The sequence below is a fragment of the Malurus melanocephalus genome, unplaced genomic scaffold, assembly GCF_030028575.1.
Source record: "Malurus melanocephalus ecotype Western Australia unplaced genomic scaffold, MMel_1.1 scaffold_141, whole genome shotgun sequence".
NCBI classification, from domain to species: Eukaryota; Metazoa; Chordata; class Aves; order Passeriformes; family Maluridae; genus Malurus; species Malurus melanocephalus.
The window spans coordinates 1,559,615-1,575,002 of record NW_026623373.1 but is presented as its reverse complement, the minus strand read 5'-3'; the positions used below and the strand labels follow the sequence as shown (position 1 = coordinate 1,575,002).

Genomic DNA, 15,388 nt, shown 5'->3' with positions numbered 1-15,388 from the left:
TTTAAAGATAGTAAAAGGATGTCTCTTACAATACTGTGTAAGTTGTTAAGGTTTATTGAGTTTCAATTTGATGTATCTTCTCTATGTAAAAATACTATCTACATCACAACAGAGATTTTCTSAAATGCAGATTCCTAAGTGAGAGGTCGTGTCCCATCTTTGTCACAAAGGATTTGGGATGTCAACTTATGATTAAACTCAGAGCAATAGGAATTTACTAAACAAGTTTAATAAAGTAATTTCAGTTACTCTAGACAAACTCTGTATCTAGATCTTTATAGGCCTAACTACACAGGCCACCTAGAAGGGAAACCTTTATCTGGTTTTGGGACACCAAACGGGACCAAATTAATCCTAGACTGTATATGCAGCTTCTCAACCTTCTCCCTGTACCTCATCCACACAAGGGGTGGAACCTCTCAAAGCTGCAGGTTTATTTCCATGCTGCATTACAGTGCTAATGGGTACAAGGAGCATTTGAGTAAGTTTGCTGCAACTGTGCTGGAAATCTCCACGGTTTGTGAAACTTCTTGACTGACTCCCAAACATTTATTTGGTTTGAGTTATGTAGTTAGAGGTAGTAAGGCAGAGTTGCAGCAGTGTTAGCGTGCTAGCATGGGCAGACAAAGCTATGGGAGATAGCAGTGAAGCTGGCATGTGATACAAAAGCTCTGAGTATTCCACAGAGATGTGCAGATAAAGCCAACAAATGCAACAGTACTGTCGCTAACTCCCCATCATCTGAAAACCAAATGCTTTCCTGACAGAAATACCCACTGCTAAGTTGCCTAACATGAGAAATAAATTTCGTGTAAAGCTGCCTGCMTGAAGGAGACCTGCCTGGGCAACATCAAACCCGGATTTGAGCCAACACTCAGGAATGGCCTCCTTTGGGGCTGGCCGAGTCTCCCTTTGCTCAAGGGTTTTGCAGGCTGAAACATCCTTTCATGCAGACATACGGCCTTCCTGAGCTGTTGCATGGGAGCATTTGTGACATCGGGAAGTGGGAGTGGGGAAACCTGCCCGCTCAGGAGCTCGTCCAGAATCCCGGGAGGATGAGACCTGTGTGCTGCGGGGCGATCCCTCCACTCCCGCAGCACCGTCGGACCCTCCGTGCCCGGGATGAGCCGAGCGGGCGAGACGGGCACGGACAGAGCCGCGGGTCCCGCCGGCACGGCTGTGCCAGCCCCGGGAGAGAGCACAGCTCTGCCCTCCCGGGGGAAAGCACGGCTGTGCCAGCCCCGGGAGAGAGCACAGCTCTGCCCTCCCGGGGGAAAGCACGGCTGTGCCAGCCCCGGGAGAGAGCACAGCTCTGCCCGATCCGGGGAGAACACGGCTCTGCCCGCTCCGGGGGATGGCACGGCTTTTCCAGCCCCGGGGGAGAGCCCGGCTCTGCCCGGCCGCCGCCCCCAGCCCTGCCCAGCCCTGTCCAGCCCAGCCTTACCCAGCCCAGCCCAGCCCAGCCCAGCCCAGCCCAGCCCTGCCAGGAGGACGCCAAGCCGCGGTTCTCTATAAAAAGCCCCCCGGGCCGGCGGGAGGGGATCACGGCGGGACGGGGCGCGGGCAGCGGCACCATGGCCCAGTCCGTGTGGGGCTACGACAGCGACAACGGTGAGCGGGCTCGGGGCCACCGGGCGGGGCCGGCATCAGCCCGGCGCAGCTGGGGCGACGTTTGCTTGTCTTTGTCCCTCAGGACCCGAGCGCTGGCACGAAAATTACCCCCTGGCCAAGGGCGACAAGCAGTCTCCCGTTGAGATCAACAGCAAGGACGTGCAGCACGACTCCTCTCTCGCCGCCTGGCACGCCAGCTATGACCCCGGGGCAGCCAAAACCATCCTGAACAACGGGCGCACCTGCCGCGTCGTCTTCGACGACACTTTYGATCGATCAGGTCGGTTTCTGGTTTGGCTTTTTGCGGGGGTTGTTAGGCATCAATGCTTGCAAAGCTCCAGGTATCAAAAAGCATCCTTTAGCACCCAGCCCAGCAGACAAAAGTCACTTGGGAACATAAAAAAGGCGCTCCTGAAGTTTATTCTGCTGGATCTGAGGTTGGACCGAAAGGCAGGGGCACCCCTAAAACACAGACTCAGCTGGATGGTGRACTTTTCCCTATGTCATCATATCCTTCCTTCATCAAAGACACCACCACATCTTCAGGTTTTGTGTAAGGGAAGAGACCAGTGCCCAGAGGGGTTTAGAGCGCTCCGAGGCACTTTGTAAACTAAACCCCTGTATATACACCTCTACTCACTGTGATCTTGATTTCTTCTGCGTGGTAATTCTTCAGGTATTCCACAGCCTGAAAAAGCTATGAAAGCACCTTTTTATAGTTTCTGGAAAGCTAAGAAATGGCTTTGCTATTTAATTGAGAGCAAGCAGTCATATCTATAAATTAAATTGTTCAAAACTTGATTGCAGAGCTGTATCTGTGTAGCTCTGGATGTTTACAGGTAACAACTGTAAAAATGAAAAATTCACAGTACAGCAAAGACATCTCAAGAGCATGCAGTATTGATTRGTCCTTTATCAAGACAGGAGATAATCTAATGGAAAACAGTTACTTTCCTTTTTTATTTTTTTGCATCTGCTTTGATGATCATTGGTATTGGGATTTTGTCTTTAGTAAGCTATATAATTCATTAAATATATCCATTGCACATTGAAAGATCACCTCTTTGCTAGTTTGTTTTGACGAGCCCTCTGTTCCCTTGGATTTCTTTATTTACTAGTGCAGCTACTTGTTATTGTTCCATGGAATCTGAATTATTTAGGAGCAGAAGTGTCTCTAAGTTATGTATTTGTATGGTCCTTTTGTATTTATTACCCCAGTTTTTACATAGTGGTCTCAACAGAATATAAATCACTTTTCCTACCACAGAAACACAAAATGGTCTGGATTGGAAGCGACCTTAAAGATCATCTAGTTCCAACCACACCCACATCACCACCTTTCACTAGACCAGRTWACTAAAGCTGTACACAGCCTGGCCTTGAACACTTCCAGGGATGGAGCATCCACAGCTTCTCCAGGCAGCCTGTTCCAGTGCCTTCCCAACCTCACAGTAAAAAAATTGCTCCTAATATCGAATGTATCCATACTCTCTTTCAGTTTGGAGATGTTCTCCCTTGCCTTGTCACTACCTGCCCTTGTAAGAGATCCCATTTAAACACCAGAATGCTCTTCCACAAGCATTACACAAAATCAGTGCCACAACTGAAAGCATGGGAAGTAAATTGGTTATGAACATTTGCACGTGGTGGTTCTGTTCTGTCTTCTTTACAGCTTTTTAAAGGCTGAAATGTTTTAAACAGGCTGCTCAAGAAGCTGTCTGCCCAGGGAACAGTGTTGGAGAAACACTTTGGCCAACTGGAGAAACAGTTTGGCCAAGCAAAATACAGCCCTTGGTGCAGCCCCTCCTCTAAATCATCATTCCCTCACTGTCTCTCCTCTCCCCATCATCTCTGTTGTTTCTTTGGCCATCCATTGTGTACATTCACTCCTGGCTGCCCTTGCTTTCTGCAGGCTCCTGGACAGTAATTTCCCACTCAAGTGTTTCATAGGCATAAGTCTGCTCAGAATCAGATACAATGTTTGTCAGCTCTGAAAGACCACATGAAAAAAAATTTCGTAGACATTTTATCACCTTCATTTTTTGGCTTCTGCAGTGATAAGAGATGGGGTTGAGTAGTAGTCACAGATCCCATCTTAATTGTAAAAAGAAATATAATTGAAGACAGGCTTTTTTTTTTTTCTGATCACATGGAAAATTTTGAAACTTTAAAAGATTTGGTTTTGTGTTAAAGAGATTTGTATACTGTTATGAAGTGCTGATTCCAAGTGCTTCACGTGCTTTGAGCTCTGGAAAGGGCCACCTGTAAGAAATGAGTGGTAGAGTCACAGTCTCTGACACTAATTTTGCTTGTAAATATAGGTAGATCACATGAAGTCAGCTCCTGCAAGTCCCTGGCTCCCATTTATTCCAGCACGAAATGGCAAGCAGATATTTTAAAGAGTTGGGCCTTAGAGTCTATGCCTTTTCTGTCCTATATTTGAAAGAATAATAATAATAATAATAATAATAATAATAATAATAATAATAATAATAATAATAATAATTTTCCATTGGAAACTTCTACAGAAGGATAAGTCAATATTGCTCAATATTATACTGGGTTTCAATTATTTATGTGTGAATAAAGTAAAAAAGTAAGAGAACATAGATGCATAAATCTCAATAGTGAGTTTTTTTCCTGGCCCACCCCTTGATGGTTGTGACACCTACCAACTAAAAAGAGAAACTCYAAAGTTAAACCTCTTTCTCTGTGTAGGTATTCCAATACATATGATATCAAGAATTCATTTGARACCATTGGGCAAAAGAGGATTTATTATTTCAATGTTAACTTTGAACTTCAAAGCTATTGGTAGAAGTTCAAGCTTGAATGCTATTTAAACAAGGTCTTCTGGCACTGCAGTTGTGAACTACATTATCAGCTTTCTGTGTAAGGAAACACGACTCATTCCAACCTTAGGTAATGAATGAAAAATACATTTGAGAGCTTATCCTTTAAGCAGTCCCCGCTCAAAAGAATCTCCAGGCTGAAAGAGCAGGTGTGATGTTTTGAAAGTCAGAGTTGATGTCAGCTGCCGGACTGATGCATRGTCAGCATTATTTGGCTAGACACAGCAGAGGTAACAGCTTCTTAATTTATTTCATTGGTGGCTCAAAAACAATTTTCTAACTCATTTGACCTAAACTTTATTGTTTTCTCTCAGTTTCAAGAAGCAGATTTTTTTAAAATTTGCGGTTTTTTTAAGAAGCAGTTACTTATCTGTAATCACTGTTTAGTTGTCTGACCTRTAAAAGGTATGCCAGTCATGGACTCGATGTACTTTTTGAAGCACCTTGGMTTAATTTAACAGTTAATTTTACTCCAGTTTTTTTAAAACAGACCCAAGAACTACATGTGAAGGCCTCCCTTCTCTCCATACCAGGAACTGTAGTGTGTCCACTTGCCAGGAGGAAAGGGGCTTGGGCAGCTGGGGTTTGATTCTGTGCTTGACTCACAGCAGCTCCCACACATCAARCAGAGCTGGTAACAGGATTTAGCCCCAGCAATGCAGACGGGCGGGTGCTGTGTGTCCCTGGCCATGAGTGTCTTTAGGAGAGGAGCTGTTCTGGGTGGGATGAAGGTGGGTGTGTGTCCCATGGCAGTGCTGATGCCCTGTCCCCGCAGTGCTCCGAGGGGGCCCGCTCTCMGGCGCGTACCGCCTGCGCCAGCTGCACCTGCACTGGGGCTCCCGCGACGAGCACGGCTCCGAGCATGTCATCGACGGCGTCAGATACGCGGCGGAGGTAGGACGGATGGTTAACAGCGGCATTCAGGGCCGACTGCAACCTGATTTTGCATCTGAACACATTAACCGTTCTCCCTCTGTTGATTTTTCTCCGCTTGTGAAACTTGCGAATATTGGTTAACATGAAGTGGGATAAATTGCATCTGCCAGCAAATGTATCCCTGCAAGTACTTACTAACACAGATTTCTTTTCTTCAAGCCGGAGTTTTTGCTGGTATCTCAGAATGTTTTAAAAATATTTGCGACCAAGCAATCTGTTACTTCCAAACAGGAAGAGCTGCTGGTGTTTTTTAGCTTTTATCATTTCTGGTATAGCTTCAGTTACCATGTTCGTTTCAGAAGAATAGAAAAACTCGTTAAAAGCACATTTGATAAGCTGACATTCAAAATTAGATGCATTTTAAAACTTACTCAGAGTATGTTTTAGTTTCTGAACATCACTGTTTTGAAATAGCTGCATTTATTTTCAGGAACCGTGGAAAATAGATGTTTGGGTTTTGTTTGTTTCTTTTTAAAATGTAAACTACTGCAGGACTGTTGTCCAAGTTTGCTAAAGTTGMGTGCTTTAGGCCCTGAAAACTTCTTCAGGTCCTAAATACATGTGAATTAACTACTGACTTTGTAGATTTGCTCGCAAATATTACCTCCTAYCTCCATCTTATTTGAGAATAGGCTCAAAATACAAACCTATGCCCCCMAAAATCCCACAGTAGTGTTTTCCTGCCTTCCACCAATACTCTCAAGGCCCAGAGCTTAGAGGAGCTTTGCCCACTCATCACAGGACAAAAAACAGAGGCAGGTATTTTCAGGCTCAATGTTCACATACATTGCAGAGATGACCATGTGTGATGGCTTAGGAATTTTTTCCCCGTTCCTTAACCACAGACAATCTTTGCTAGTGCTCTGCTTTCTGTGGCCAACTAAAGAGAAAAAAAATCTGCTTCCTCAAACTATTTCTTGGCTAGTTCAAGCACAGACTTTTTATGTTACTTTGGTTAGCAGTGCTTATGTATTTATTGACAGGAGAAGAAAGCCTGGAATATATGTATTTTGCTACATTTCAACCAAAGGTATATAGTTGCTCCAACTTTAGCAATAAAATCCTTATCCTCAAGAGAAAAGAAACAGAGAACAATGGAATAATTTATATTCAGGAATTAAAAAAAAAATTAAATAAACTTTTAAAAAAACTTCTTTCCCCTGTGTGACTGTGTTCCAGATGTTACTTAATCTGAGATTGCACTGCTGGTTGCAGCATGTATAGCTATGTACACAAGCTAGGGATTTTCTGGACAGAGATGCAAAAATTTGAAATATAACCTGAAAATACATCATTGTTGAAAGTAGATATGAGAAAGAAAAGTCAGATTATATCCCCACTCCCATCCAGCCCAATGTGCTGAGAGTAGTAAGAGATACAAACCAGTAATGTATGCACTACACACAACCCAGTGTAAATCCTTGAGCTGGCACCTGCATAACCTGAAGATCTAAAATTGTACTTGAGATGAAGTGCATGYCAGTAGGTGTTTTATGCACTGCATGTGTGCATGTCATGTGCTTGGATTAAACTATTTATAGTTGCATTGTCTGACATTGTGTGGTAAACTCCATTTTCTTTGTCCTGTGCTTCAATTAAATACAAAGCAATGCTTTATGGAAAGTGTGAGCAAATAAAAGCATGGGAACAGCAATAAGAAATACTTACTTACAGTTTCTTTTTCGTGTCCATTCCTTTACTTACTGTGTACTGGAACATTCTCTTAATTTAATTAAAGATTGTACTGTTGGCAACTTGTGGTATTTATAACTGAAGTTTAATTGATTTTCAGTTGCATATGGTGCACTGGAATCCAAAACACGGTAATTTTGCYGGAGCTTTGAAACAACCTGATGGTGTAGCTGTTGTGGGAATTTTTCTGAAAGTAAGTGGCAAATATTCAATCTTTATAATTTTCTGTRKTTTTCATCTTTCTCTAATGCCAGGRGAAGTTACCATTGTWTTTTCCTGCACTGCAGCCCTTTGCKGTGGTGTGCACTGGGTGAGCAGTGGGRTCTGCATAGGCTGAGTGTTTCCTCTTGCCTTTTGTCTGCTAGCAGGTGTTGCATCTGCCTGTCAGCAAGGTTATCTTGACTGATTCCCTTCTCTGGTCTCTTGTTGATTCCCACACAAGCTGGGAGTCAAAATGATTTCAATGAACCTGCTCTAAAAAGAATTGATGGTAAAAGATCACTCGATATTCTAACCTTGAAATACAGAAACTTTTAAACAAAATAATACTGTGCAGTATTTTGATTGATTTTTTAAATGAACTTAAAACAATCCTAATATCAAATCCGTATGTGGTCTAGAACATTGAGAAATACTAGCAGGCACACAGCCTAATAGTGATAAATTACACAAACTGCAGTSCTTTTAGCTGCAGGTGGGCATTTCAGCTTGAACACACCATCAGGGAAGAAGTATCCTTTTATTGTTTTATCACCAGTAAGTGGCATTTGTACAAGCTAGAGCAAGTGGATGTAATTAATTTTGCTGTGGTGTCCCTGGACAGAGTAGATCCAGGGTTGTTTTAATTCTATTACACTGAGCCAACCTGACCTTTTCTCTTGTGGTTAGTTTAAACTGAAATTCAGCACCTGTCCAGATTCTCCCCTATGACTATATCCTTCAGTTATGCTTCCTTTGTCATTCCTTTTGGTCTATTTTAGGCTAAAGTTTTATGTTGTAAAACACAATTTACAAAGCACATGACTATGTTCCTATTAACCATGCTAAGGTCAGCTAAAAGGTCCAGAAAAGTAAATAGTGTCACTGTATCTTCTCTGTCCCTTTTCACTGTTTCCATCTTGCTCTTTAGTGAAGAAAYTGTTGTTTTTCTCTGATTTTGTCATGTGCCATTACTGGGTTTTGGGATACTGCTGAAAGAGGAATTGAAGTTAATCTGTTTTGGAACAAAACACGGCAGCTACAGTACATCTTATGCATACTGCCTTTATTCTGTGGGGATGCAGAGCCATGTCAAAGCTTTTGGAAGTGCTAAATGTCATGAACACAAGCGATAAAGTGACCCCGTAGCTTGAGGTCACCAAGACATGAATTCATCACCTGTCTTACATCAAGTCTGATATGTGCTGCAGAATGAAGCCTCTGCAGCAACTACAGCCCTTCAAGCCATCAGACATTGCCAARTGCTCAGACATCTCACAGGGGCCATAGGTCACTTTTGAAGCAGGAGCCAAGGCTCAGGCTTTGGGTGGTGACACTGAGTGAGCAGTTCATTCCTCAGACAGTCGTGGTGCCTTGTAGGGTCCTTCAGCACAAGTTCCAATTACAAAGCCAGTACTGGAGTCTGCTATTCTGGATGTTATTTTAACACACATCATCTTCTGTCAGTCTCTGCTGGATTCTCTGAGACTGCTGTTGCCTATTGTGACAGATGGGATATGCTGAATTTCTTTCAAATGCTGTGGAACATGATGAGATATATACAGTTATTTGTGCTTTGTGTTACAGGTTGGAAAAACTCCCAAACCAGAGATGAAGAGAATTCTTGAAGAAATTGAAAACATTAAGACCAAGGTATCAAAACAATTTTTGTGATWTAAGGCAGCTGGAAAGCTGCAGAAGCAGGAAGAAGTAGTTCAGATTTATATTTTGGCATAATTTTGATGCCAAACAGTATTACCAGAGATGATACATTGGACTGGGAAGTTGGATACTTTCTTTTGCTTAATTAAATATTTAACTCCTCACATCTGCAAGTGTTATGGTTGAAGAGGATTTTTTAATCAAACCTTGCATATAAAATTGATAGTCTTGTTTGTACTGCTCTGTAAAAAAATATGTGCCAATACCAAGGAGAAATGAAATTTGAGGACAACAGTTGACAAAACAAATGCACATAGCAGAGTCAGAAATTTAGTTAGCCTAAAATGAGAAGAAACTAGTAGGAATGATGGAGCAGGCTCCCAGTCAGTGTAAGAGAGGTTAAAAATGTTACTAGTTTTAAGAAGAACTGTATTTATTTATGAAAGGGATTACATGGTTCAGTTTCTGCACCAGTGCTAAGTTGTCTCTTCCTATGATACTAGCACAAATAGCACTGCAAATATATTCTAAACCGTTTTTCTATTTAATGAATTATCTAAGGGACCAGTCTATGCCTATTGTATAGCTACAGCCGCTGAAGAGAGTTATTTGCAGAGAATTGCAATAGTGCATCTCTTGTTATTTAGCATTATTATTTAATATAAAATTAATCTCTAGGTATACTTYAGCAATTCTACTTCATGATAAACCTTTTTATTCCAATAATGCTGCAAGTCCCTTTTTATATTTCACATTAAACATGCCATCAGATCACCAAATTTGCAGGCATTTYCTTGCAAATTTAGCAGGATTCCTTGCATGTAATGTACAGTATGTACATTCCTGTGTCTGTCCTGCCATTGATGTGCAGGTTGGAGCCTGAAAGCTCTTTTCCCCTTAGTAAGAGTCATATTCATTTTATTATTTCAGCTCAGTTTAATTAAGTTCTTTCTGCTGAGGGAACTGAAGGTTGTTTGTTTCACCCCATCCATGGCTCCCCTGGCTGTGTCAATGCTATCTGTTCTGATGGCTTTCTCTCATAATGCCTGTATCATTTTCTGGCCTTTCACACGTAGCAGTTCTGGAAAAAGCAAAGTTGAGGTAAAGCAGAGGAAGATAAGTGGATGTGGAAAGAACCACACATTGTATTTTATCTCTTACTTCCTTTTCTGTCATCACATGCATTTTTCCAAGATTACTTACTTTTTGGAATGAATGATGGGTGGTACCACTCATGTATTTCATATATGCAGTTTCAATTGCTCTGATGCATTACAGGCAGAGGAGTTTCTTAGACACTGTACTGTATTTACTGGAAAAGCATAATTTTTTGAAGTTATTTGCAAACTCATACTGAATTTTCAGAATAATATTTTCAGAAAGATGTAATTGGAGTCATGATATTTCTCTTTCTACTCTTAACTTGTGCAAGGATGCATGGAAACGATTTCAGCTCCTGCCACTCATTTTGTTCTAATCTAGAGAAGATTCTCCATGATAGAAGAAGGAAATAGGAATAATATATCTTGCTTTCCAGAACTGCATCCAAAATACCAATAGAGAATTGAAATGAATTTCCTTGGTTAGTTTTTGTTGCCCAGAGGGAACAAGAAATGCTCATCACAGTCCTATGGAGATGCTATCCTATTTGGTGGCAGGCTTTATCAGGAAATGTTGTCTGGTGTCTGCTTTCCCCCTTTTCTGGTGATTATCATCTTTCATTGCAAGATATTTAAGATCCAGTACTCCTACAGGAAATACTTTTATTTTTTACACTGAGTGTAATAATGTCATTAAAAAGACTGAGAGTGTCGTCATGTATAATTAGAGCACAGTTTTGCAAGGAGAGAGGTGCAGATTTAAATTCCTTCAGATAGAAGACTGTAATGAAGCTGGGATAAATGTGTGGTCACTGTTCTGTTAGATAAAAAGAGTTAGATAAAACAGCAATGCCACAGGCTTTAACTCATATCCCAAGCGCCCCAAAATAAAACACAATTTTGATAATTCCAGAACAGAAAAAGTTAAAAATGAATTTGCATTGATCCCACACAATTCAGTTTGTAATTTCTTTTAATTTATTAATGTAATCAAAATGTCAGTTATTATTAATTGCTGGGAAAGTGCTTGACAGGAAKAAAAGGAGATTGATTTCTTGCATGAATCTTGGTATTTAATTACTTCCTTTATAATAACATAGATACTGATGTCTTTTAAGATRCATATCTCTAGATATTTTCTAGAGAAAATTTTCTCTGCAGAATTTTTTTTTGTTTCCCTAAGGGCAAAGAGGCTCCTTTTCAGCACTTTGATCCTTCAATTCTTTTCCCCAAATCTCGGGACTACTGGACTTACCACGGTTCGTTCACCACACCCCCCTGTGAGGAATGCATCACTTGGATTCTCCTGAGGGAGCCGATTGAAGTCAGCTCAGACCAGGTAAATCCAGTCAATTCTGCTACTCCTGTGACAGCTCCCAGCAGTGGCTCAGTGTGTCAGTGTGATGGCTCACAAGCCCTGTGTTACCCTGACCTTTTGGTAGGGAAAGCTGTGGACAGTGAGAAATTGCCYGTAGAATGGACTGGGCTGTTGAAATGGGCTGTAAAATTGACCCTGGGAATCACCGCCTCTTGCAAGGCTTCTTGAACAGCTGGGGTGYTCCTGGGATCCTGAAAACCTGCTAAGGCAGAAGTGCCCCCGAGCTACCAAATTCAGCTGCCACAGCAGCCTCAGTTCATTCTTTGAGTTTCAACATTAAGTGGCAAGTGAGAATAATATTTTGCTGGTTTGCCTGTTTAAGAAATTGCTGGTCTAGATTTCTTAAAAGCTGTCAGTGAGAAGGATCAAATTACCCTGAACCTGCAAACCTGAATGTTTGTACAAATTAATGCACTACTTGTATTCACATAGCACAAATGTGCATTTACAGAGAAAAAAAAAAAAAAAGGAGAAGAAATAAAAGAGCCAGTCTGGGTAATGTGACTTTTTTAGTTCTTGTGTCAAAAATTTGGGATATTTATATTTCTGCTTCAGCAATCCTTATAGCAATCCTTTACCTCAGTTAGGGTATATCCTTTTTACTTAAATGGCTGTTTTCAGAATAGATTCATTTTGTATTCAGATGAAAGGGTAACAATTAACAAAGCAACACTGAAATTAAGTTAATTTGAAGAACAGCTGAGTGCTGAATTAATGATTCAACTCAATAATCCAGTTGGCCCATCTCTGCCTTACAGAACAAAATACAAACATCTGGACCAGCTTTTTCTATCAGACTGCCTTGCACAGATGTAGATGTGCATCCYCCTTCATAGGCAGCTGTATTTTCTCCAGTTATCTGCCTGCAGTCCAGCTCCAGCAGGGTCATAGTAAGGCGCTATTCTTTCTCCACACTGTGAGAGTGGATCAGAGAAAAATCCAAATAAGCCCAGGCAAGGGTCAGATTATGCAGTGTTTTGTGGATGAAGAGTGTGAAATCCACAGAAACAGTGCTAGCTGCTGGGCTGCAGTGATCAGTATTTATTTATTTATCAGTAATCTCTACCAATATTGTTAAAGATTGTCATTGTCATTGTCATTGTGTGCTTGTCATTATATTTTTTCATCTCCGAGCTTGTTCCAGGCAGGAAGGTCCACATTGCTTCCACATGGACACTTGAATTTTTCTTCCTTGCAGATGGCAAAGCTCCGTAGCCTTTCCAAGAACAGTGAGAATGAACCTGAGGCCCCTCTTGTTGACAACTGGCGCCCACCTCAGCCTCTGAAGGGCAGGATAGTGAAAGCCTCATTCAAGTGAAATCTCAAATCTCGATGAAATCTCAGTCTCTGCTGAGCCTGAGTGAGAAAACCCCTGCATCCCAAAGTGTAGTTAGTTTTTGCTGTCTACTGCTTTTCCTCTGGATCCAGGTCTCTGTTTCTCAGCTTGAAATTCTGAGTGATGAAAGTGAATCTGTGTTTGAAGAGCAGGAAAATACTGAATGCAAATATTAAGCATAATAAGCCAATGTGAGATATAATGATTACTGACCACAAACGCCTCAGTACTGATGACTACCTGTCTGCCTTACCTGTCTGCCTTGTGGTCGTGTAAGAAAAATAGGCTCAGTTTCAATATTTAAATTTAATTTCAAAGGAAATATAGTAAGGCAGAAAAATGAACCAGTAGCTCAGGAAAGCAGAAGTAACAGTAGATGAACAGGAGCAAAATGCCTTTCTCTACACAGTGGTCTTGCTYAGACACCCCACCCTCAGAGGAAACATGCAAAGAATAAGTACCCTTTAACAATACCAGATTTTCCTTTCCCTCTCTTGTTCTTAGTTATGCAAGATTAGATCAGTGTTCTGAGGGTAAAATCAGGCATACTCAGTTTCTGTGTGAAGAAGTAAAGATGCTTTGCTGTCATTTCAGCATTTGCTGTCTTTGCCATATCCTGCTGCTGCCATTGTTGACCTTTTTCTTCTTTCACTGCTGCTGTTACTTCACCCATCCAGCACAGAGCCCTGCTGGTACCACATTGCCTTGTATTTAGAATAGCAGCTTTAGTATTGCTGAGGGAGAAGTGCCTTTCTTCTGTTGCTCTGACTATGTTATCTCCCAGAATGATGGATTTTTGATGCTCTGCCTGCYTTTTATTTTTGACACCTTAATGGTTTCACCTATTAGGGATTTTTTTTGCATATGGAAAAGGTCTTTGTGGATGATTCATGTGTCATTTGTCATTCCCACTACTGAAAATCCAGGCTAAGTCACCTAACTGTTTGTTTATTTGACTCTGTAGCTGGAGAATATAAGGGAACTCTGTCTCTGTTCCTTTCTGGGGACACATCAGCTCGCACATATGATCCAAGCAAGGAATCACTGTCAGACAGAAACTTCTACATCAACTTCTTCTGTTCTTCATCATGTAAACTTTATCATTTCGGTACCAGCTAGGTTGAATTCAAATACAGATCATGTGAATAAAGRTCTGATACGTTATATGCACCACCCAGGTGATTATTCACTATTGGACATAGAGGAGATTGGATGGTCAAAGGAGGTGTGTAAATCCTGCTGAACAGGAAGCCTCTGGGCTCTCTGTGTTCCTGCAACTCATCAGTAGGTAGCAGTGGGTGTTCTTCTAGAGATGTTGCCACAAATATGTTCACAGCAACATTTATAAGGGATATGTCAAAGTATGAAAAAAGAAGGGTTGAAAATGGCTGGRATAGGCATTTTCCAGTTCTCCTTAACTATTTCACCTTCCACCTTTACTAGAAAAATTGTGCTCCAACAGGAAAGTAATGAACGGGAAACACCGGACAAATTCTGCTGTTATTACCAGCACAATTCAGTGAGAATTCAGAAATGAAACTAATGGCAGATTTTGATCCTTTTTATTAAATAAAAAATACTCTAAGAACTGCTGAATTCCCATTGAAAGTTTATATTTCMATTTATTAGGAGTGTATTTTGCTTAGTATAAAGCAGTTTCTTTTTAGAAAATTAGTTCATGGGAGTAAAGCTAAAGTATTGATTGAATCCTGTTTACAAATGTTTCACTACTGGCTTAATCTTGTCAGAAGAACATTTTTTGATATTATGAGTGCAGCACTTGCAAGGGTATTGATTTTAGGAGTCCCTTAGATCTTCTTTAAACTCCTGAATCTGTACATCTTCTCAACACATAAAAATGTTACTACAGAAACCTCATAAGCAACAATTTTTTTCTACTTTACTGTGTCTTATGTGTTAAATTTCTTCTCATTTCCACATGCAGTTGATCCTGGTGATAAGAAAATTCAAACACAAGTAACTGAGTCAAGAGTTTGAATCTTTCTACCTAAAAGCCATTGAGTGTGATGTTTTAATCTCTTGTTATTGGGGCAATAAAACAAGATTAATTGCCTGCACTTGAACTAACTGCTTTCATGTCTTCAGAGAACGAATAAATTGACTTGCATTAAAAAGAAATTGATTGCTGTTTTTATTTCTAATGATAAGTGATGATTGAAAGTGGCAAGAACTTGCTAGAAAGCCTTGCTGCTTCTTGCTTTGATACATACACTTGTAATACAAGAGGACAGACATGATAGTTTTTAGCTGTTGGAATTTAGTTTAATAGCTCATCCAGGTTTCTGTTTATCCAGTCAAACAGATTCTCAGAAATATGAGATCATATAGTATCACTTATTCTCTGTTTTCAGGTAGAAAAAAAAAGTGTTCATTTCTTGCCTTCACACAAACATTCTCTTGCATCTACCCAAAGTTCATGCATTCATATCTGATCTTGAGTATCACTAATTTGGATATGAATTTCCTTTTCTTGCAAGAAGCACATAGATCAGTTAGCTGAAATGTCACAGAATTCTGAAAATTCCTGAATAGTTTACACTTTTGAAGCACACAGCTAAAGAATAGTTGCCTGAAAATCAGACCCTGAGTGCACTTTTGCTTT

At 40.8% G+C, this 15,388-nt stretch overlaps 1 protein-coding gene across 1 annotated transcript; it reads left to right on the top strand.

The window, feature by feature from the left end:
- The first annotated feature begins 1,551 nt into the window (after positions 1–1,551).
- LOC130576443 (carbonic anhydrase 3-like) lies at positions 1,552–14,882 on the top strand. The gene is made up of 7 exons (XM_057371123.1): positions 1,552–1,611; positions 1,694–1,891; positions 5,239–5,357; positions 7,192–7,284; positions 8,877–8,942; positions 11,235–11,390; positions 12,628–14,882. Exons 1-7 carry the CDS (start codon positions 1,575–1,577, stop codon positions 12,745–12,747), a joined length of 789 nt encoding a protein of 262 aa, XP_057227106.1. The 5' UTR covers positions 1,552–1,574; the 3' UTR covers positions 12,748–14,882.
- Positions 14,883–15,388: the final 506 nt, after the last annotated feature.